The sequence below is a fragment of the Vidua macroura genome, chromosome 26 (assembly GCF_024509145.1).
Source record: "Vidua macroura isolate BioBank_ID:100142 chromosome 26, ASM2450914v1, whole genome shotgun sequence".
NCBI classification, from domain to species: domain Eukaryota; kingdom Metazoa; phylum Chordata; class Aves; order Passeriformes; family Viduidae; genus Vidua; species Vidua macroura.
In genome coordinates, this window is record NC_071596.1 from 4893666 (window position 1) to 4914848 (window position 21183).

At 57.5% G+C, this 21183-nt stretch overlaps 1 protein-coding gene across 1 annotated transcript in view; it reads right to left on the reverse strand.

Moving 5' to 3' along the window:
• Positions 1-21183, reverse strand: part of FBN3 (fibrillin 3) — a 79171-nt gene that overhangs the window by 22346 nt on the left and 35642 nt on the right. Inside the window, exons 9-35 of the mRNA XM_053999564.1 lie at positions 20038-20190; positions 19099-19296; positions 18159-18302; positions 17926-18045; positions 17185-17310; positions 16718-16840; positions 15455-15730; positions 14929-14982; positions 13536-13661; positions 12668-12793; positions 11185-11304; positions 10618-10755; positions 10315-10365; positions 9308-9433; positions 8544-8771; positions 8303-8428; positions 7767-7895; positions 6188-6313; positions 5648-5773; positions 4846-4968; positions 4484-4609; positions 4256-4381; positions 3781-3903; positions 2978-3100; positions 1674-1799; positions 1163-1285; positions 391-513 (exon numbers count right to left, since the gene is read on the reverse strand). Coding sequence (XP_053855539.1) covers positions 391-513; positions 1163-1285; positions 1674-1799; positions 2978-3100; positions 3781-3903; positions 4256-4381; positions 4484-4609; positions 4846-4968; positions 5648-5773; positions 6188-6313; positions 7767-7895; positions 8303-8428; positions 8544-8771; positions 9308-9433; positions 10315-10365; positions 10618-10755; positions 11185-11304; positions 12668-12793; positions 13536-13661; positions 14929-14982; positions 15455-15730; positions 16718-16840; positions 17185-17310; positions 17926-18045; positions 18159-18302; positions 19099-19296; positions 20038-20190 — 3609 coding nt within the window. The remainder of the gene's footprint in view (positions 1-390; positions 514-1162; positions 1286-1673; positions 1800-2977; positions 3101-3780; positions 3904-4255; positions 4382-4483; positions 4610-4845; positions 4969-5647; positions 5774-6187; positions 6314-7766; positions 7896-8302; positions 8429-8543; positions 8772-9307; positions 9434-10314; positions 10366-10617; positions 10756-11184; positions 11305-12667; positions 12794-13535; positions 13662-14928; positions 14983-15454; positions 15731-16717; positions 16841-17184; positions 17311-17925; positions 18046-18158; positions 18303-19098; positions 19297-20037; positions 20191-21183) is intronic.

The following is a 21183-nucleotide window of genomic DNA, read 5'->3' on the forward strand; positions in this document are numbered from 1 at the left end:
TCTGTGCTGGGAGCTGTGTGGGATCGTGGAATCCCAATGGGATTCCATTTGGAATCCCAAATGGGCTGAAGGGACCTGAAGGATCATCCTGGCCATGGGCAGGGACACCTTCCACTGTCCCAGGCTGCTCCAACCTGGCCTTGGACACTGCCAGGGAATAAAAGAGCTCCAGAGCTTCCCCGGAGCAACATTGCTGCAACAAGAGGGGCACCCACAGTGGTGACAGTGACACCAGGTGGGGCACACTCAACAGGACGTGCTGCTGCTGCAGGGTTAAACCCATGGGGGACAGCCAGGCAGGGCCAGCCACCCTCGTTGTGTCCAGTTCCAGCTACACAGGACCACCAAGAAGGACCCCCAGGGTGGGTCTGGGTGGGGGGTGCCACTCACCCACACAGCCCACCCCCGTGGGGTTCAGCTCGAAGTCCTGGGGGCAGTTGCACAGGTAGCTGCCAGGGGTGTTGACACAGAGCCCGTTGATGCAGTTCACAGGGTCTGCACACTCGTTGATGTCTGAAAGGACGCACAGATGGACACTGAAGGTCAAGGGGAGCACTGCCAGGACAGCCCAGCCCAGCCTGAGCTCTGTGCCCAGGTGTATCCCCACCCCACGGTGCCCCTCATGTGAGGCAAAGCCCCCCCAGAACACCCCCAGCCCTGTGCCACCCCCAGCACCCTGCCCAGAGGAGCAGCAGAGCCACACCTGTTCCATCACTCTGGGGAATGGTTTTCTCCCCCCACCTCAGAGACCCCTGTAGCTGGAACCATGTTAATTTAACCCTTCCTTCCTCTATGGACCCAACTGGCTGGGAGCCAATTGGCTCTTCCTGAACAGGGGTCTAGATAATGCCCTGTTCCTTCCTGGTTCTCTCTCTTTCCCTCTTCCTCCTATGGAATAAACGTCTTGACCACATCGGGGGTTAGAGCCTCTTTTGGAATCTTTTGCCTTAACCCTGAAATATTTCCCCCAAAGCTCTCTCAGATCTGGGCTAGCCTTGTAACTCCAGGGGGCTGTGGGGGTAAGTATTTCACACACCCAGCTGTCCCTCCTGGCCACCCTAGCAGCAAGGACACCACAGGGACCATGGATTGCTTTTAGGCTGCCATGGATGGGGCCAGCTGAGCCCAGCAGAGCCCAGAGCAGGGACCCAGGAGCCCTGACCTGTGCAGTTGCCCCCGCTCCTGTCCAGCTCATATCCATCGTCGCAGGCACAGCGGAACATCCCCGGCAGGTTCTGGCAGGTGCCAAAGACACAGATGTTCTGGAAGGTGCACTCATCAATGTCTGCAAAACAGGGACAGCTGGGGACAAGCTGTGGCAGGGTGAGGGCCAGGACAGGCTGCCCCTGCTCCCACCTCCTTCCCAGCTGTGACCAACCCACCCCAGGACTCCTGGTGCCATTAGAGACAATCTCCTGGGGGAGCTGGGCTGCACCACCCTCTCCCACCCTCTCCCCCCCTCTCCCCTCACCCCTGTTCTCCTGGTTTTCCATTTTGCAGGAATCCAGGCTCAGCCCAACCTCTCTGAAGGCTGGGGACCGACCGCTGCCAGTGGCAGAGGTGGCACCTCGGGAGCCTGGCACCAGCAGGTGCCAGCCTGGCTCAGCACTGGACCAGGAGGTGACAGCAGAGGACAGAGAAGGTCAGGAGGGGGTCAGAGCCCGGGCACTCACCCTGGCAGGCCTTGCTGTCCTCGGTGGGGTTGAAGCCCATCTCGCACTCGCAGCGGTACCCGCCGGGGGCGTTGAGGCACTGCCCGTTCTCGCACAGGTTCACGTTGTCTGCGCACTCATCCACGTCTGCAGCGAGGGACAGTGTCCACACAGGGCTGGGGGCTGCCCTCAGCCAGCCCAGGGGACACCAGGAGCCTGTGCCCACCCACTGCTGGGAGGCTGCAGTTCCTGTCATGGCCCTGAGCCTCCCCAAACACCTGTGAGGAGGTGCTGGATCCCTCTGGAGGTGTCTGTGGCACAGACCGGGCTGCCCTGTGCTTTGGGGAACCAAAAAGGCTGCGGGCTCAGAGGGGCTGTCCTCTGGAAGGTAAGTGTGTATTCTATTGCCATCTGCCAGAGCTGGGGCAGGTATCTTCTGTTCATTGGGCAGTTTTCTTTCTCTCTCCCACAAACCAATCCTCCCTCCAGGAGATCTCTTCTGTTCATGGGCCATTAATTATTAACTATTAACTATTCATTATCTTCTGTTCATGGGCCATTAATTATTAACTATTAAATATTAACCATTAATTATCTTCTGTTCATGGACCATTAATTATTAACTATTAACTATTCATTATCTTCTGTTCATGGGCCATTAATTATTAACTATTAACTATTCATTATCTTCTGTTCATGGGCCACTGAGTCTCACTGCATGGCTGATAAAATTCCATCATCCCACAGGGAGATGCTCCGCCCAGGGGAGGAGCCAAGCATTCCTACCTGGATACAATCTGAGGTATGGAACGCCACAGCAGCCTTTGCCCACTGCATTCCCAGAGGAGCAGCTTTCTTCCCCACTGCATTCCCAGAGGAGCAGCTTTCTTCCCCACTGCATTCCCAGAGGGAGCCCAGGCCTATCCACACCACCCCTGGAGCTTCAGAGAAAAACTCCAGCCTTGTCCAGGATCCTGCTCCAGCAGAAGCACAGCTGGCACTGCAGGAGGGCTGAGCCCCCATGGAATGGGACTGTGCCACCACCCTGACCCACAGCGTGCCAAGTCGTGTTCTGACTGTCTCAGTAGGTTTTTTTTGTTTGTTTGTACTATTATGTTTGTATTTTCAGTTTTCCTAGTGCAGAACTGTTATTCCTGCTCCCATATCTTTGCCTGAGAGCCTTTCAATTTCAAAATTATAGCAATTCGGAGGGAGGGGGTTTACATTTTCCATTTCAGGGGAGGCTCCTGCCTTCCTTAAGCAGACACCTGTCTGTTCAAACCAAGACAGGGGCTGGTGCCTGTCCCAGTCCTGTTGCTGCTCACCTGAGCAGGAGAAGCCGTCGCCGTTGAAGCCGTCGCGGCAGGCGCAGCGGTAGGAGCCGGGCGTGTTCACACAGTTGGCGTTCAGGTTGCACTTGTGCTCCTCAGTCGCACACTCATCCAGGTCTAGGCATGGATAACGTCCTGTCAGTGCCTGGCCTGGCTAATCTGGAATGATCTTGGGCTCCTGGATGAGCTGGACTCACTTTTCGTGCAACCACAGAGTGGTTTGGGTGGGAAGGACCTTAAGGATCATCCAGTTCCACCCCCAGGGACACCTCCCACTAGCCCAGGTTGCTCCAAGCCCCATCCAGCCTGGCCTTGGACATGTTTTCATGCCTTTGCCCTGAGCCTGAGCAGCTGCAGGGGCACACAAATGGCCCAGGAGACTGTCGGGGCACTTGGAGGCTTCAACAGATCCCTGAGAGCCTCTATGGCCATGACCTTGCTAAGCCACTGACCATGTCACCACATCTGCATGGCTTTAAATCCCTCCAGGGATGGTGACCAGGCCAGAGCTGGACATTTTCATGAAGACATTTCCCCAATATCCAACCTAAACCCCCCCTGGCACAGCTTGAGGCTGTTCCCTCTTTTCCTGCTGTCCCCTGGGAGCAGAGCCCGACCCCCCTGGCTGTCCCCTCCTGTCAGGGAGTTGTGCAGAGCCAGGAGGTCCCTCCTGAGCCTCCTTTTCTCCAGGCTGAACCCCTCCATCTCCTGGTGCTCCAGTGGAAGCTCAGCCCAGCTTCCCCAGGTGCCTGCAGGACACCTGGAGAGGGATGCCCCTGCCCGGGGTGAGCACTCACCATTGCACTTGAGCCCGTCCCCGAGCCAGCCCGAGCGACACTTGCACTTGAAGCTGCCGGGGACGTTGATGCAGGACGCGTGCATGTCACAGTTGTGGGCCCCAATCTCACACTCATCGATGTCTGCAGAGGAAGGACACCAGGGCTGGCACAGCTCAGCTCTCCCAGCACACCAGGGATGAGCCTGGGGTGATCCCGCGCCGGGGTTTGGGCTCCCGGAGCTCCCAGGGCTTTTGGGGGAGAGGCTGCCCGGGGTTGGACCCTGAGGAGCTCAGCCCTGGCAAACGTGCAGGAGGAAGGGCAGGCTCCTGGCTCGGCCATCACCTGGGAACAGGTGAGCTCCTGGCCCTCGCTGCCTGCCCAGCACATCCCACAGCACCCCCCACACAGCACCCCAGGATGGGGCTCTCTCCAGGGCAGCTCTGGGAGAGGTTTCCTGTTTTTTCTCACTGGCAGCCCCAGCTCCAGCTCCCACCTGTGCAGCCCGTGGTTCCCTTCTTGACGAAGTAGCCCAGCTGGCAGTGGCAGATGAAGGAGCCCTTGGTGTTCTCACACTCGCCGTGCAGGCAGATGTTGGGGTTGAGGTCGCACTCGTTCACATCTGCAGGACAAAACCAGCCATGGGACACCCCGAGGACCCCGGTGTGGCTCTGGGGACAGCATGCAGAGCTGGGACACGGCCAGGGCACAGCCAGGGCCTCACCAATGCAGGTCTTCATGTCCAGGGATGCCATGAAGCCGTCGAAGCAGAGGCAGCGGTACTCCCCGGGGATGTTGGTGCACTGCCCCCCGTCACAGATGTCGGGGTTATCCTCACACTCATCAATATCTGCAGAGAGGAGACCATGCCAAGGTGAACACAGTGAATGCTGGAGCACGAAGGGGCAGGAGGAAATCCCAAATTGTGAGCGGCTGGACGTGGCAGTGCAAAGCAAAATCATCCATCCAGAAAAATCCTTTCTCTGGAAGGGACTTAAAAATGTGACTCCCTCATCACGGAGCCAACAGTGGGGGGACACAGAGGTCCCTGGGGCAGCACCTGCAAGAGCCAAGGTGGCCACTGACCTGCACAGGACCTCTTGTCTGGCATCAGGGCGTAGCCTTCACTGCAGCTGCACTCGTAGCTGCCCTCGGAGTTGGAGCAGTGGGTGTCACAGCCCCCGTTGGTGATGGTGCACTCGTCGATGTCTGGGGACAACCACACAGCGCCCTGAGTCGGGAGGGACCCACAGGGACCTGGCCCAACCCCTGGCTCTGCACAGATGAGAGCCCAGGCAGCAGTTTGGGTGGGAGAAGAGGACACAAACCTCCCCCAGCCACAAGAAAACACCTCATTCCTTCTGCCCAGCCCCTGGCAGTGCCCTCACAGCCGGTGACAGTCCCCTGACAGCAGCACAGGTTTGAGTGTCACCCATCCAGGACATTCCCCCTTTGCTTTACTGCTGCCCTGATTTTTAAAAGTGTTAAGTTTTATTTTATAGTTCTTTTGAAAGTTTTAAAGTTCTCATAAAACTTCTTTAGCCTTCTGATAACGTTTCCATATTTGAGAGTCAGAGTTCCCACACAATGTCATGTATAAATAGAATAGTTTACATATTTCTCTGTGGGTGGAGAGAAATGATTGATTGATCTTTGGACCAGTGTGGTTGGAGAGGTGGTGATTCCATCCTCCAACCCACGGTCACCTTTGGAATTCCATAAATACCAGATGTTTGAGTAAAACTAGCTCTTTTCCTCTTTTGAACTTCTGTGCGCTCATTTCGTGTCCAATAGCGACACTTCACCCTCTGAACACAACACACACGAGCCCGGGAGGGTTCTGGGCTCACCCCAAGGCTCTGGAAGGACCATTTGGAGGAGCACTCACCGACACAGCCCTGCCTGTCCGGCGTGGCCTGGAAGCCCGAGTCGCAGGAGCACTGGTAGGTGCCGATGACGTTGACGCAGCGCCCGTTGCGACAGAGGTTGTCACTGAGGGAGCACTCGTTGATGTCTGAGGGGACAAGAGCACTTGGAGCAGCCAGCCCAGCTCAGGCCATCATCTGGTGCCCACCCCTGGGTGTCCAAACTGGATTTGTCCCACTGGTCAAAGGGAGCAGCAAAATAAATAGACAACATCAATGCAACAAAACGCTGGGAATGCGCTTGGTCCGGGTGAGCTCTTGGTTTTGGAATGAGCTCCTCTTGGATGAGCTGGACCCACTTGTCATGGAAGCACAGAAGGCTTTGGGTGGGAGGGACCTTTAGGATCATCCATGGGCAGGGACACGAGCAGGGACACCTTCCCCTAGCCCAGGCTGCTCCAAGCCTTTGGCCACCTCCAGGGATGGGACGTACGGGACGGGAAGGAGATACCCAGAGCCCTGCAGGAGCTCTCCCTGTGGGATTTCCCTGCTGTGCCCCTCACCAATGCAGGTGTTGCCCTCAGCTGTCAGCTCGTGCCCAGGGGGGCAGATGCACTCGAAGCTGCCGTCGGTGTTCATGCAGATCCCGCCCCGGCACAGCAGCGGGTCCCGCTCGCACTCGTTGATGTCTGCACGGGAAAATGGGATTGGTCCCTTCCAGAGGCTTCTCCACTGGAGGAACATCCCAGAACGGGGAATATCACAGGGTTAACAGGGCAGGGAAAGCTGGGCTTGGGTCCCAGAACAGGGAATATCACAGGGTTAACAGGGCGGGGAAAGCTGAGCTTGGCTCCAGTGGTCTCCTGGTTGGGGTCTGAATGTTGGCAAATCCCAGCTTGTGCCTCGACCTCAGCAGAACCCAAGAGCCCCTCAATGACAGCAGAGAAAGGAACTGAGGTTGGATATATTTTTTTTTAAAAAATCATTTTCATCTCATGTTTATTTCCCTTGAAGTTAAGAATGGGTTATTCTCCCTGATTTGGATAAAACACTGATGAGATTTTCAGGTAAAGAGGGCTGAGATACACCTGAAAATGGGGGTGACCAAACACCCCCAGATCAGTGGGAGCCTGTTCCTGGTGAATCCCAGGCTGCATTTTCACTGCTGGTGTTGTCCCCTGCCCCAGGCTGGAAAGAATTCCTCCCTCAGGAGGCTGAAGCCAAATTCTTTTGCCAAACACAGGTGGGAAGAAGTTAATCCTTGACCACAGGCAATGACAAAACGTCACCACCCCCTTTGGGGTGAGATGACTCAGCTCCCTGTCACCCAGAAAAAAAAAAGGATAAAGTGGAATTGGACAAGTAAGAGTGAGCATTAAATTTAAAAACAGAACAATGAAATGAATACAATGAAATTTATATCCTTCTATAAAGATTAGAAATCCGACTACTGCAAGAAGGCACCAGGTCATGGGTGAGGACTGTGACATTCCCAGAGTCCCAGAAATGGAGCAGGAGGAGGAGGATGATCAGTGGGAGCTGTGGAAACCCACGCTACAAATTGTACAGCAAAGACAAAGCCCCTGCCAGGGGCAGTGATTTATTTTAAAGAGCACAGAGAATAAAACGTGAAAAATAAATAAGTGGTGTTGAATCATGGCTTGAAGTGGTTTGAAAGTCCAAGCCAAAGCAGAATATTAAGAGCAGGTCAGTGAGACAAGTGAGTCTGGCTGGACAGAGGAGAGGAACATGGAATGCCAGGAATTAGAGGACAGCAAGAGTCTGGCTGAGCTGTTGGAGACAAAATGAGGTACTGAGGTCACTGATGGGATTTTTTTTAAGCTCCAAACAAGAATTATTCAATTGAAAACAGATGATACTCTGACAGAATAAAAACAAGCCTTGGGCAGACGGGAGGAGCTGTAAGGAACTGTGTGAGGATAAAGGGAGGTTAAAAGGGCAGGTGAAGGGAGCCCCTGGAACTGAGAGGGTGGAAGGGGGCACAGGGTGTCCCAGAGCTCCTCATGGACAGCTTGATCCACGCAGTGATCGGGCAGCTCTGGCTGTGCCCTGCCCTGTCCCAGGGCCCTGCCCTGTCCCAGGAGGGTCAGGAGGTGCCCCTGGGGGCTCAGCCCCGCTCACCCATGCAGTTCTTCATCATCATGAAGCCGCTCTCATAGCCCTCGAAGCACTCGCACTCGAAGCTGCCCGGGGTGTTCACGCAGGAGCCGTGGCCACACAGGTCGGGGGAGATGCGGCACTCGTCGATGTCTGGGGACAAGGACAGGCCGTGGGGCAGGACAGGCCACCAGCAGGGCCAGAGCCAGCGCTGGGCAGCCTGCACAGCACACCAGGGATCAGCAGGCAAATGGAATCCCCCATCCTTGGAGAGGCTGCAGTTCCGCTGCTCCCTGGGGCAGGGCTGAGCCTTCCCCCCAGAGGCAGGAGAAGCCTTGTGGAATCACGGAATTCCAGGATGGTTTGGGTTGGAGGGACCTTAAATCCCACCCAGGGACACCTTCCACTGTCCCAGGCTGCTCCAAACCCCATCCACCCTGGCCTTGATGCTCGTGGTCCTGCCCCATGTCCCTAAATAAGTGCTGGGACTCTTCTCGGCAACCCCATCCCACTGAGCCCCCCAAAAGCAGCAGGAACAGCCCAGAGTGGGGGTCCCTCACCTGTGCAGTTCCTCTCCTCAGCATCCAGAGCAAAGCCATTGCCGCAGATGCACCTGAAGCTGCCGATGGTGTTCCTGCAGGTGCCGTGGGTGCACAGCCCGGAGAACACCTTGCACTCGTTCACATCTGAGGGGGCACCAGAGACATCCAGCGAGGGGGGGGCTCTCCATGAACCCCCCCCAGCTCAAACTGAGAGGCGCCGAGCCCAGCTCGGCCCCAGCAGCCCCCGACTGTCCCTCACCTTTGTAGAAGGGCCGTCCCGAGAGCACGTCGCCGCGGTTGGCGAAGCCGGGCCCGCGGGGACACAGCGCCTTGTACTCGGCGGAGCCGGCGCGGGGACACTCCTCGCAGTCGGAGCCCCAGGCCGAGCCCACGGAGCAGCAGCACATGTCCATGCGGAACTTGCCGGGCAGCGGCTCCGTGCACTCGTCCTCGTCCCAGCGCATGTAGCACTGCTCCACCCGCACGTCTGGGGACACAGCGCGCCTCAGCCCCCGCGGCTTTGCCGCCTGCCGAGGGCTGCTCTCCGAACTGCGCCCACGCGGGGTGGGAAAAGCTTTTTTTTTGGGAGGGGTTCCATAGCACGGCAACAGGGCCAGAGGATGGAGCTTCACGGAATCCCAGAATTTAGGTTGGAAAAGAGTTTTGAGGTCGTGGAGTCCGGCCTGTGACCCGACAGCAGCTTGTCACCCGGACCGCGGCACCGAGTGCCACGTCCTGGCTTCTCTTAAACACGGTGGTGCAAGCACAGGAGGCCCCTACAAAGGGCACAAGTGTGGCACTGGGTTTTTTTTTAGGGCTGCTGGGCTGCTTTAACCCCTGAGGTTATTTGGCCACTCCTGAAGCCCACCCAACTAGGACACTGGTTGGACTTGGGGATACAAAATTCTGGTTCAGCTGGGAGGTTTTTTTTAGGGTTTTTCAGGTATGACTCAATTCCCAAGAATTCCTGGTGGGGAGGGAGCACCTGGGAGGGCAGGATCCGGGTAGAGGAGGTGTCCTTACCCACACAGGTCCTGGCAGTGCCATCCAGGGTCAGCCCCTCGGGGCACTCGCAGCGGAAGGAGCCGGCCGAGTTCACGCAGCGCCCATTGGGGCACACGCCCGGGAACACCTCGCACTCGTTCACATCTGTGGGGTGGGACAAGGTGAGGGATGGCTCAGGGACACGGCCAGGGGGGCCTCAAGGGGCTCCTGGAGGAGCTGGGAGGAGCCCAGAGCTGCTCACCGGGCTCCAAGTGGCAATTTACCCATGAAAACCGGGCAGAAATGGAGCCAGGATCTGGGCACAGACACATGGAGAGACAGGGAGACACACAGACAGGGAGACACACGGACACACAGACAGAGAGAGAGACATACAGACAGACACAGACACACAGACAGAGAGAGGACAGACAGACATAGAGAGACACACAGAGACACACAGACAGACATACAGACAGACAGAGAGACACAGACAGAGAGAGAGACATACAGACAGACACAGACAGAGAGACATACAGACAGACAGAGAGAGAGACATACAGACAGACAGAGAGAGAGACATAGAGACAGACACAGACAGACACACAGAGAGAGGACAGACAGACACAGAGAGACACACAGACAGAGGATAGACAGACACAGAGAGACACACAGACAGAGACACACAGACAGACAGAGAGACATACAGACAGACAGAGAGACATACAGAGAGACACAGACACACACAGGGACAGACACACAGACAGAGAGATACAGACAGAGACAGAGACAGAGACAGAGACAGAGACAGAGACAGAGACAGACAGAGAGACACACAGACAGACACACAGACAGAGACAGACACACAGACAGAGAGACACAGACAGAGACACACACAGACAGACACACAGACACAGAGACAGACAGACAGACAGACAGCCAAATGGCCAGAGAGTGGAGATCCCCCCCCCCCAAGACTCGGAGAGGCAGGAGAACAGTGACCACATTCCCAAGAAAAGCAGCTTTCCATTCCTGCAGCACTTTACCTTCACAGGTGACCCCCTTCATGCGGGCGTACCCCCGGGGACAGGCGGTGTCTGCAAGGGACAGGGATGTCAGCATGGAAACCCTTCCAGCTTTCCCACAGAATCACGGAATATCCAGAGCTGGGCAGGACCCACAGGATCATCCAGCCCAACTCCTGACCCTTCACAACACCCCACCAACCCCACCCTGCCCCTGAGAGCGTTGGCAGCGCCCGACCACCCTCTGGGCATTTCTCCCTGTTCCTGAGCTCCATCCCAACTCCAGCATTTCCTCGGGAATGCCGGAGCCGGGCAGAGCCTCACCGATCTCGCAGCGCTCGCAGGGGCTGCCCCAGGCTGCCCCCAGGGTGGCACAGCACTCGGATTTCAGCGTGGCCCCGTTGATGTTGACCTCGCAGCGCCCGTCCTGGATGTTGAGCCAGCAGGTGCCCTTCATGCTGTCTGCAGGGACACACCGCGGGCTCAGGGGCTGCCCCGTGCCCCCATCCCAGGGCGTGGATGCCCTGAGAGGAGCTGTCCCTCCCCGCTGCTCCTGGGAGTCACTGATCCCTTAGGATGTGGCTGTTCCCACAAACCAGGCTGGTCCCCAGAGCCTTAAAACCCCTCCGGTGCCACCCCTGCCATGGGGACACCTTCCCTGATCCCAGGCTGCTCCAGCCTGGCCTTGGGCACTGCCAGGGATCCAGGGGCAGCCCCAGCCGCTCTGGGAAATCCATCCCAGGGCCCCAACACCCTCCCAGCCAGGAATTCCTCCCCAGCATCCCATCCAGCCCTGCCCTCTGGAATTCCTGTCCCTGTGCCAGGCCGGGTGACGGCGCAGGGTGAGGCTGGCAGTGCCAGCAGGCCCTGGCAGGAGCTGGCCCTGCTCACCCACACAGATGGTGCCACTGGGGTCCAGCTTGCTGCCCGGGGAGCACTCGCAGGCGAAGGAGCCGGCGTTGTTCCGGCACAGCCCGTTCACACACGGGTTGGACGTGCACTCGTTGATGTCTGCGGGGACAAAGGGACAGAGGGACAAAGTCACTGGGGGGAGTGACAGGGACACGGCCCTGAGGGGACACAAACTGCAGGAGGTGAGAGCACAGAGAGTGAAGAATGCTGGGTTTAAATTGGGTTTTACGTTGTTTTAAAAATAACAATAACGTTTAAAAGACGATAAAAAATATAAATATATATATAAATATAAAAATGTATCAATATATGAAGTGTGTAATATATAAATACATTGTGATATAATATGTGATATAGAACGTAAAAATATATACTAATATAATACATCTTATATAATAAATATATATAATATATGGTATGTAATTTATATTATATAATAGAAATTATATATATTATATTTATAGTATTATATATAATGTAATATTATATAATTATATACATTATATATTATATATTATATATTATATATTATATTATATATCATATATCATATATCATATATCACATTATATATTAATATTGTAGAATAATACAATATAGAATGTAAGAAATACTACATAATATATTACAAAAAATATATATTCTAAATTATATATAAATTCCATATAAATATATAAATTATAACTCTAAACATGTAATATAGAGAGCCCTAATAACAATATAAAAAAATACAAGATTTAAAAAAATTATTTGGACTGAGGCTGGTTGGGGCAATTCTGTGCAAAGTGCCAGTTCTCAAATATTTGAGGCCTCTGTGCACAGGAAACCATTTCTCTCCCTCCAAATCACAGCCTTTCAATCAAATTCCCCAAACCTTGCAATTTTGGTCAAGCCTCAAGCTCAAATTTTGTGGTCCTGGAGGAAATTGTTTTGGTTTCCAGGCTCAGATGTTTTGGGGTCGGGTATTTCTCTGGTTTCCAGGCTCAGATGTTTTGGGGTCGGGTATTGCTCTGGTTTCCAGGCTCAGATGTTTTGGGGTCGGGTATTGCTCTGGTTTCCAGGCTCAGATGTTTTGGGGTCGGGTATTGCTCTGGTTTCCAGGCTCAGATGTTTTGGGGTCAGGTATTGCTCTGGTTTCCAGGCTCAGATGTTTTAGGGTCAGGTATTGCTTTGGTTTCCAGGCTCAGATGTTTTGGGGTCAGGTATTGCTCTGGTTTCCAGGCTCAGATGTTTTGGGGTCGGGTGCCCATTCTGCTTTGAACCCAGTGTGAAATACCACTAAAAACCACAGGGGAAAAAAACCCTAAAAATGAGGTAAAACCCCCACAACCCCAAAGACGCAGCTGCTGCAGCCCAGAGCAGCGTGGCGGGGAGGGAAGCAGGGATTTCCAGCTGGGCTGGCCCCAGGCAGGAGCTCAGGCCGTGGCTTCTGCAGGTGCTGGAGCTGCCCCGGCCCCGTTACCTTCGCAGGTGTCGGTCTCGGTGCGGAACACGAAGCCCTTGGGGCAGGTGCAGGTGTAGCTGCCAGGGGTGTTCCTGCACAGCCCGTTGTCACACAGCAGCCGGTTGACGCTGCACTCGTCCACATCTGGGGACAGATGTGGCATCTGTGAGCTGCTTCAGGCTGGGAAGGGTTAATTTCCCCCACGCAGCCACGGGAGGGACCCACGGGATCGCTGGTCCAACCCCGGCCTCTGCACAGGCACCCCAACAATCCCAGCCTGTCCCAGAGCATTGTCCCAGCGCTCCTGCAGCTCTGGCAGGGCTGGGGCTGGGACCATTCCCTGGGGGAATTCAGTGCCCAGCACCCTCAGGGGGAAGAACCTTTCTGTGATCTCCATCCCAAATCCCAGAACCTTTCTTTGATCTCCATCCCAAATCCCAGAACCTTTCTTTGATCTCCATCCCAAATCCCTGAACTTTTCCCTCATTTCCATCTGAAATCCCCTGAACCTTTCTGTGATCTCCATCCCAAATCCCAGAACCTCTCTCTGATCTCCACCCCAACCCCCCTGGCACAGCTCCAGCCATTCCCTGGATCCTGTCCCTGCTCCCAGAGCAGAAATCAGAGCTGCCCCTGCTCTCCTGGAGGTGCTGAACACCTGCCCACAGAGAGCAGGGAACGGATTCCTCGTTTTCCTTTCCCCACTGAACTCTCCTTATCCCAACCCATGAGCTCTCCAGCTTCCACCCTTCCCATTCTCCCCCCAGTTCAACTGCTGGGGAGGATTTGGATGGTGCTCGAGGGGATCAGGTGCTGCACCAGCTCCTGGAGGTGCCTGGCACTCCCTGAGCCCCCTGAGCCCCCGGAGTGCCAGGCCCCGACTCACCCACGCAGTTCTTGCCCGTGGGGTCGGACTCGTAGCCCAGGTTGCAGATGCAGCGGTAGCTCCCCCGCAGGTTCTCACACATCCCGTTGGGGCAGATGTCGGGGTTCAGGGCACACTCGTTGATGTCTGACAGGGAAAAGAGGCACATGAGGTGGACCCCAGCAAATGCAAAGACAGAAACCTTCCACCTCCTGGCACTGCAGGAGTCATGGGGTGCCAGAATGGTTTGGGTTGGGAGGGACCTTAGAGCCCATCTCGTTCCATTTCCACCATTCCAGGCTGCTCCAAGCCCTGTCAAGCCTGGCCTTGGACATTCCAAGGATGGGACAGCCACAGCTTCTCGCTGTCCTGACCCAGCCTGGGGCTCTGAGCTCAGGAGGAGAGAGCTGGATAAGGGGCTGGGATAAGCCCTGGTTTATGTCAAGGGCTCTCAGGTCCTTGTGTGACATCCCAGAGTCTTCTTTATCCCAGTACCAAGCTCAGGCCCTGGAATCATCCCTGGGTTCAGCAGCGAGTGACACAGAAGGGTGGCAGCCAGGTGGGCACCATCCCTTCCCTGCAGCAGCATCCCTTCCTCTGCTCTTTTGGAGCCAAGCCCCGGTGCCAGGGCAGAGATTCCACCCTGGCAAGCCGCAGGCTCGCCCAGCCCAGCGCAGTCTGTGCTGGCACCGCAGGGTGCCCGCGGTGCCAGATGGCCACGGCTGCCCAGGCACTGCTGGCCTTTGTCCCCACGCTCTTGGAGCTCACTTCCATCCAGGGAAACGCAGCCTGGAGAGCTCTGAGTGCAGCCCTGGCTCCAGGCAGGGCTGGAATGACCAGAGCGTGGCCTTGCTAGAAAGAGTCTCGTCATTCCCGTGGGATTGCCTCCGGCCAGGACACGGAGCCCTGGATGGGAGCCCAAGGAGCCACCGGGGCTTCGCCTCTGGCTCCTTCCCTCTGGAAGGCTTGGCAAGGCCGTGGCTGCCTGGCTGCTCTGTGCTCTCCCTGATGATCCAAGCACTGCCCAGCTGGCACTGGGACCTCTTGGAACTCAAAGCAGCACAGTTTGTCACCTCCCTCTGCCTGGGACACCCCAAGGAGGAGCTGGAGAGCAGAGGAGGGAAACAACCAGGAGGGTCCCACTGCTCATTCCCAGCACAGCGGGGAGCACAGCCCAGCCTCTCCTGGCACAGCTCCCACCGATCCATCCCCGCTCCAGGAAAAGCAGCTGAGGGTGCTGTGGGTGGGATGGGCCCGTGGAATCTTGCGCATCCCTGAGGAATCCTGAATGCCCCTGAGGAATCCTGTATGTCCCTGAGGAATCCCGAATGCCCCTGAGGAATCCTGCACCCACCTCTGGAATCCTGCACCCACCTCTGGAATCCTGCACCCACCTCTGGAATCCTGCACCCACCTCTGCCATCAGCCGTGATCCCGATGCCGCTGCTGCAGAGAGCCTGGAATTCCGCTGGGGACAGAGCACAACAGAGCCATCAGCGTGGCAGGACACTCCCCACGGAGAGGATCTCTGAGCTGAGCGCTTCAACCCACCGAGGGTTTCATTCTGTGTTTGTCAGAGGGGCAGTTCTAGGCCCGTTTATGCTCATGCAACACAAGCACAGAACCAGCTGAGTTGGGAGGGACCCCAAGGATCATCCAGCCCAACCCCTGGCCCTGCCCAGACACCCCAACAATCCCACCCTGTGCCTGGGAGCTTTGTCCAAACTCTCCTTGAGCTCTCCCAACCTCGGTGCTGCGACTTTGTGCATTTTAATCCTGATACTGCCCCTCCCAACATTCCCAGCACCAGATTTGGGCACCCACTCTCCATTTTTTGCCTGCCTGGCGCCCCTTCCCCCATTCCTACAGTTCTCCAAGCTGCCCAAACCATCCCAGGAACACCCCTAGAGCACCCCTGGCACACCCAGGGATGGCCTCACCGGAGTTCTTGGCCGGGCAGGGCTGGCAGGGCTCCCCGAAGCCGTGGTCGGGGTTGGCGCAGCAGCACTCGGATTTGGTGACGGCGCCGGGGAAGGGGCGGGCACAGGTGCCCTTTTTGATGCCCCCGTAGCAGGTGCTGCGCATGTGGGTGTCCACGCAGACCCGGCCGTCCACGCCGATGGCCAGGCCCCCCAGGCACTCGCAGCGGAAGGAGCCCTCGGTGTTGATGCACCAGCCGTTCATGCAGATCCCCGGCGTCTCGCACTCGTCGATGTCTGGGCACGCACAGGAAAGGGAGTGGGGTGAGCTCGGGGTGAGGGACACACGGAGAGGGTGGGACACACGGAGAGAGGGGTGGGACACACAGAGAGGGGATTGGGACATGAGGAGAGAGGGTTGGGACACACAGAGAGGGGTTTGGGACATGAGGAGAGAGAGCTGGGACATGAGGAGAGAGGGATGGGACACATGGAGAGAGGGTTGGGACATGAGGAGAGGGCTGGGACACAGATAGAGGGTTGGGACGTGAGGAAAGAGGGATGGGACACATGGAGAGAGGGATGGGACACATGGAGAGAGGGATGGGATATGAGGAGAGAGAGATGGGACATGAGGAAAGAGGGATAGGACATGAGGAGAGAGGGCTGGGACACATGAACAGGGGCAGAACACATGGACAGGGGCTCAGGACATGCAGAGAGAGGCTCAGGACACAGGACAACGGTCAGGTCACACAGAGGGAGGCTCAGAAGACACGGACAGGGCATCAGGACACATTGACAGGGGCTAGGACATGCAGAGAGAGGCTCAGAACACACAGAGAGGGGATCAGGACACACAGACAAGGCTCAAGTCACACAGAGAGAGGCTCAGGACACACTGAGAGGGGATCAGGACACACAGACAAGGCTCAAGTCACACTGAGAGAGGCTCAGGACACACTGAGAGGGGATCAGGACACACAGACAAGGCTCAAGTCACACTGAGAGAGGCTCAGGACACACAGAAAGGGGATCAGGACACACAGACAAGGCTCAAGTCACACTGAGAGAGGCTCAGGACACACAGAAAGGGGATCAGGACATGAGAACCTTTCCCCTTTTTCCCATTCTCCCACAAAGAGACAACTTCTGGCAGCACAGCAGGAGCTGCCCGGCCACACCCTTGGATTTCTCAGCTGCCCTTGCCCTGAGGCACTCACAGGTGCCCGGGAATGTGGGCAGGGGCTGGGACTGGGAAGAGCCCAGCTGGGATTCACTCACCCACGCAGTAGCGCCCGTTGGGGGCCAGGACAAAGCCGGGCTTGCAGATGCACTTGAAGCTCCCGTCCTCGTTGATGCACATCCCGTTGAGGCACATGTTGGTGGTGGCACACTCGTCGTGGTCTGGGGGCACAGACAGGACCCCGGAGCTGCAGCAAGACCCTCCCGTGCTCCAAACCCCCCTGTGCCCCATCCCATGGCCAAACTGTGGTGGTGGGTGCTGGAGATGGAGGGGGGGGAACCTCCAAGAGCATCAGCTCCAAGCCCAGGGTCACCTTTCCTGCTCAGAGCTCATCCCCAGCACTCCTGGAGCATCTTCTGCTCCCAGCCCCAGCCCTGCTGATCCCCTGCACCCCAAACCCCACAGGAGCACATCACCCTCAGCCCTCTCCTTGGGGGACACCCCAGATTAATGCCCCAGGGAGAAGGTGGTCCCAGCTCAGCCCTGAGCTGCACAGGACCCTCACCAACGCAGTTCTTGCCGTCGGGGGTGATCTCAAAGCCGGCGTTGCAGATGCACTGGAAGCTGCCGTCGGTGTTGACGCAGCGCCCGTTCCTGCACATCACCCCGTTCATGATGCACTCGTCAATGTCTGCAGGGAAAGCACCAAGAAGTGGGAGCAGGGAGAGACAGGAGCAGTCCCAGCTCAATATCCCCCGTGAGAAACCCGGGCAGGTGCCCTCAGACATGGGAATTCATCTTCAAAAATCCCGCTTGGGAAATTGGAATCTTTTCACGTTGCCGGGCTGCGGGGGAGCCTTTGGAAGCCACTTTGTCAGGAAGGGAGAAAATGAAAATTTCAAAGCTTGGGCACTGCCATGGGAATCTGCTTTTGCTCGTTGTGGAACATTCCCTTCCCATCCCTCGTTTTTGGCAGTCCCTCACCTGCAGCAGCCTCTTGGCAGAGCAGCCTTGCTGGAAATCCTGCATCCACACCAGCATGGCCCAGAATCCCCCCCGCTCTTTTGTCAAACAAAGTTCTCCCAACAGAACTCTGTTCTTGGGGAGGACTCTGCAGGTCCCTTGACTGCCACCAGAAAAGTTTAAGGAAAGCCAAGGCAGAGGAAACTTCTCCTGGAGAGATCCCATCCCACACCCGGCCCTGCCGGGGACTCCTCACTGCATTTCACTCCTACAACCCTTTTTTGGTGCCAGGGGCTCTGCTGACCCCTCTGCCATCCCCCAAAAAGGGGGGGACAGCCCTTACCAATGCAGGCCTGCTTGGTGGGGGTGCTCTGGAAGCCCTCGTGGCACTTGCAGTGGTAGGAGCCCGGGGTGTTGACGCAGTCGCCGTGGACGCAGGGGCTGCTCGAGCACTCGTCCACATCTGCAAGGGGGGAAAAGCCCCAGCTGTGAGGGACCCTGAGGCACAGCAGAGCCCAGGAACAGGAAGAGCAGCCTGGAGGAGCTCTGGGAGCTTTGGGAGCAGCCCCTACTCACCGATGCACTCCCCTCTGACGTCCTGCTTGTAGCCCATGTTGCACTCGCAGCGGTAGCTGGACGGGGTGGGGATGCAGCGCCCGTTCAGGCACAGGTTGGTGAAGTGTTTGCAGATGTCGATGGTCTGGTTCAGCGTGGCCGTTCCTGGGGGGCACAGGGAGGGATGGGGAACCCTTGGGTGAAGCACTGGGAGGGATTATGGAGCCCTGGGATGTCCCCAGGACTCAGGATGGTGGCAGTTCCTGGGGGACACAGGAAGGGATGGGGCACCCTTGGATGAAGCACTGGGAGAAGTTGGGGAGCCCTGGGACATCCCCAGGACTCAGGATGGTGGCAGTTCCTGGGGGACACAACAGAGGATTGGGGAGCCCTTGGAAATTCCCAGGACTCAGGATGGTGGCAGTTCCTGGGGGACACAACGAAGGGTTGGGGAGCCCTTGGAAATTCCAAGGACTCAGGATGGTGGCAGTTCCTGGGAAGCACAAGGAGGGTTGGGGAGCCCTGGGATGTACCCAGGACTCAGGATGGTGGCAGATCCTGGGGGACACAGGGAGGGTTGGGGAGCCCTTGGAAATTCCCAGGACTCAGGATGGTGGCAGTTCCTGGGGGGCACAAGGAGGGCTGGGGAGCCCTGGGATGTCCCCAGGAGCTCTCTGAGGGGATGTCAGAGGGTCCAAGGTGGGGAGCACGAGGCCGAGGTGGTGCTGGGAAAGCTCCGTTCCTATTTGGAGCTTTTGGGAACCGATTTGGGAACCAGGGAGCTACTCCAGACCAGACCCCGCCTCGTTGGATCTGTGTGCGGGCTCAGCTCCTGCCCAGCGCCCGGTGCCATATCCCAGCTCTCCCCCGAGCCAGGACAATCCGTGTGTCCGGCTGGGAGCGGCATTCCAGCCCTGGGGGAGCCTCCCTGCTCGCAGAGGAGGACAAAGCCGGGAATTACCGATGCTGGAGCTCCCCGGGCCCATCCCGGGCAGCCCCGGGATCCCGCCCTGTCCGTTCGCCCCGTTCGGGCCGATGCCTCCGGGCCCGTTGAGTCCCGGCCCGACTCCGTTGGGCCTGAATCCGGGAATTGCTGGGAAGTTCCCGGGGAAGCCTGGCACGACCGGGAGCCCCTCGATGCAGAGCCTGCGGTACTCGTCTGGAACAAAACAGGGCTTTGCCAGCAGTGCCTGGATCCCCCTGCGGGGAGCCAAGGGCGGGTCCCGATGGGAACGGGACTAGGAAATGATGGGAATGGGGCAGAGGCATGAGGAGGGATTGAACAGCCCTCACCCCACTGCACGTAATGGGGCATAAGGGGGTCTGGCAGAGGATTTTTGGGACAGCTGGCACCGAGGGATCCCTCCAGGCAGGGAAGGAGGGGACAGGGAGGTGCTGGGTAGGGGGAAGCTCTGCCCTGCTCAGAGCTGGGGCTGAAGGAGGGGATGCTCAGGGATGTGGCTCCATCCCTGGGCCTCCTCCTGCCTGGGCTTCAGCTGTGGTGGGAGCCAAGGGCAGGAGCACGAGGAGGACAAAACGTTCCCTGAGTTTTATTCGCCCTGACCATGGAGCAAGAAGGAGCCTGGCATTCCAAGAGACAGGGATCAATCCTTGCCTCAGGCGAGGCCCAGGCAGGAGGAGCAGCACCCCCGGGTGACAAGGGATGGGACAGGAGGGAGAGAGGCCTCAAGCTGTGCCACGGGAGGGTTAGGTTGGATATCAGGGAAAAAATTCCTCTTGGAAACGGTGGATTCAGCAAAGGAGTTCCCCTCCCCGAAGGGGTTTAAAAGCCATGGGGACGTGGCAGCTTGGGGACAGCTCTCAGAGAGATTTCCCACCTTGTTTTCCATCATGCAGGGTTTTAGGACGCTGGGTTTTAGGCTCCCGGGGTGTCACTCACCCGAGCCCCGCACGGGGCACATCTCGGGGGTCTGGCCGATGGCCCAGCAGCGCCCCGAGTCACAGCAGCACTGCATCCTGCTGGCCTGGCCCGGAACGTCCCCGGCACAGCGGCCACCCAGCAGCGCCGAGAAACACGTGCCCAGGCGCTGGTCTGCGGGGACAGGACAGGGACAGGGATGGGACAGGACAGGGATGGGGACAGGACAGGGACAGGGATGGGATGGGACAGGGACAGGGATAGGATGGGACAGGGACAGGGATGGGGACAGGACAGGGACAGGGATGGGACAGGACAGGACAGGACAGGGATGGGACAGGACAGGACAGGGACAGGGACAGGGACAGGGACAGGGACAGGGACAGGGATGGGATGGGATGGGATGGGATGGGATGGGATGGGATGGGATGGGATGGGACAGGACAGGGACAGGGATGGGACAGGACAGGACAGGACAGGACAGGGACAGGGATGGGATGGGACAGGGACAGGGATGGGATGGGACAGGACAGGACAGGGACAGGGACAGGGACAGGGACAGGGACAGGGATGGGGACGGGACAGGACAAGGATGGGGACGGGGACGGGGATGGGTACAGGGAGAGGAACGGGGAGAGGAAGAGGAAGAGGAACAGAGAGAGGGATGGGGAGAGGAAGAGGGACAGGGAGAGGGACAGGGATGAGGACAGGGACAGGGAGAGGGACAGGGAGAGGGACAGGGACAAGAACAGGGAGAGGGACAGGGAGAAGACACACGGTCACAATGTGCCACCACCACCCTGTCAGGCAGCCCCTCAGGGCCCATTCCCTATGGAATCTCTCCTGGCCATCCCCCCTCTCAGTGTGGCCCCCCTGACCCCAACCCTGGCCCTGCTGGGGGGGTTTGTGGCTCCTGGCCAAGGCGCAGGGGACTGAGGGTCTCTCACATCCAGCAGGCTCCACCTGGCACCAATCCCTCCAGGAAAACCTGGAATCTTCCCCTCCTTCATCTCCCACCTTGTTTTTTCTCAAGTCAGTTAATGAGGGGGAAAGTCTCCCGGGATGTGGCTGCCACTTCCCGGGAGTGTAATTGGAATTAATTGCCCGGGGCTGTTTGATCTGTGGGCTCTGGGTGCATTCTGCTCCCAGCACAGCTCGGGGACCCGC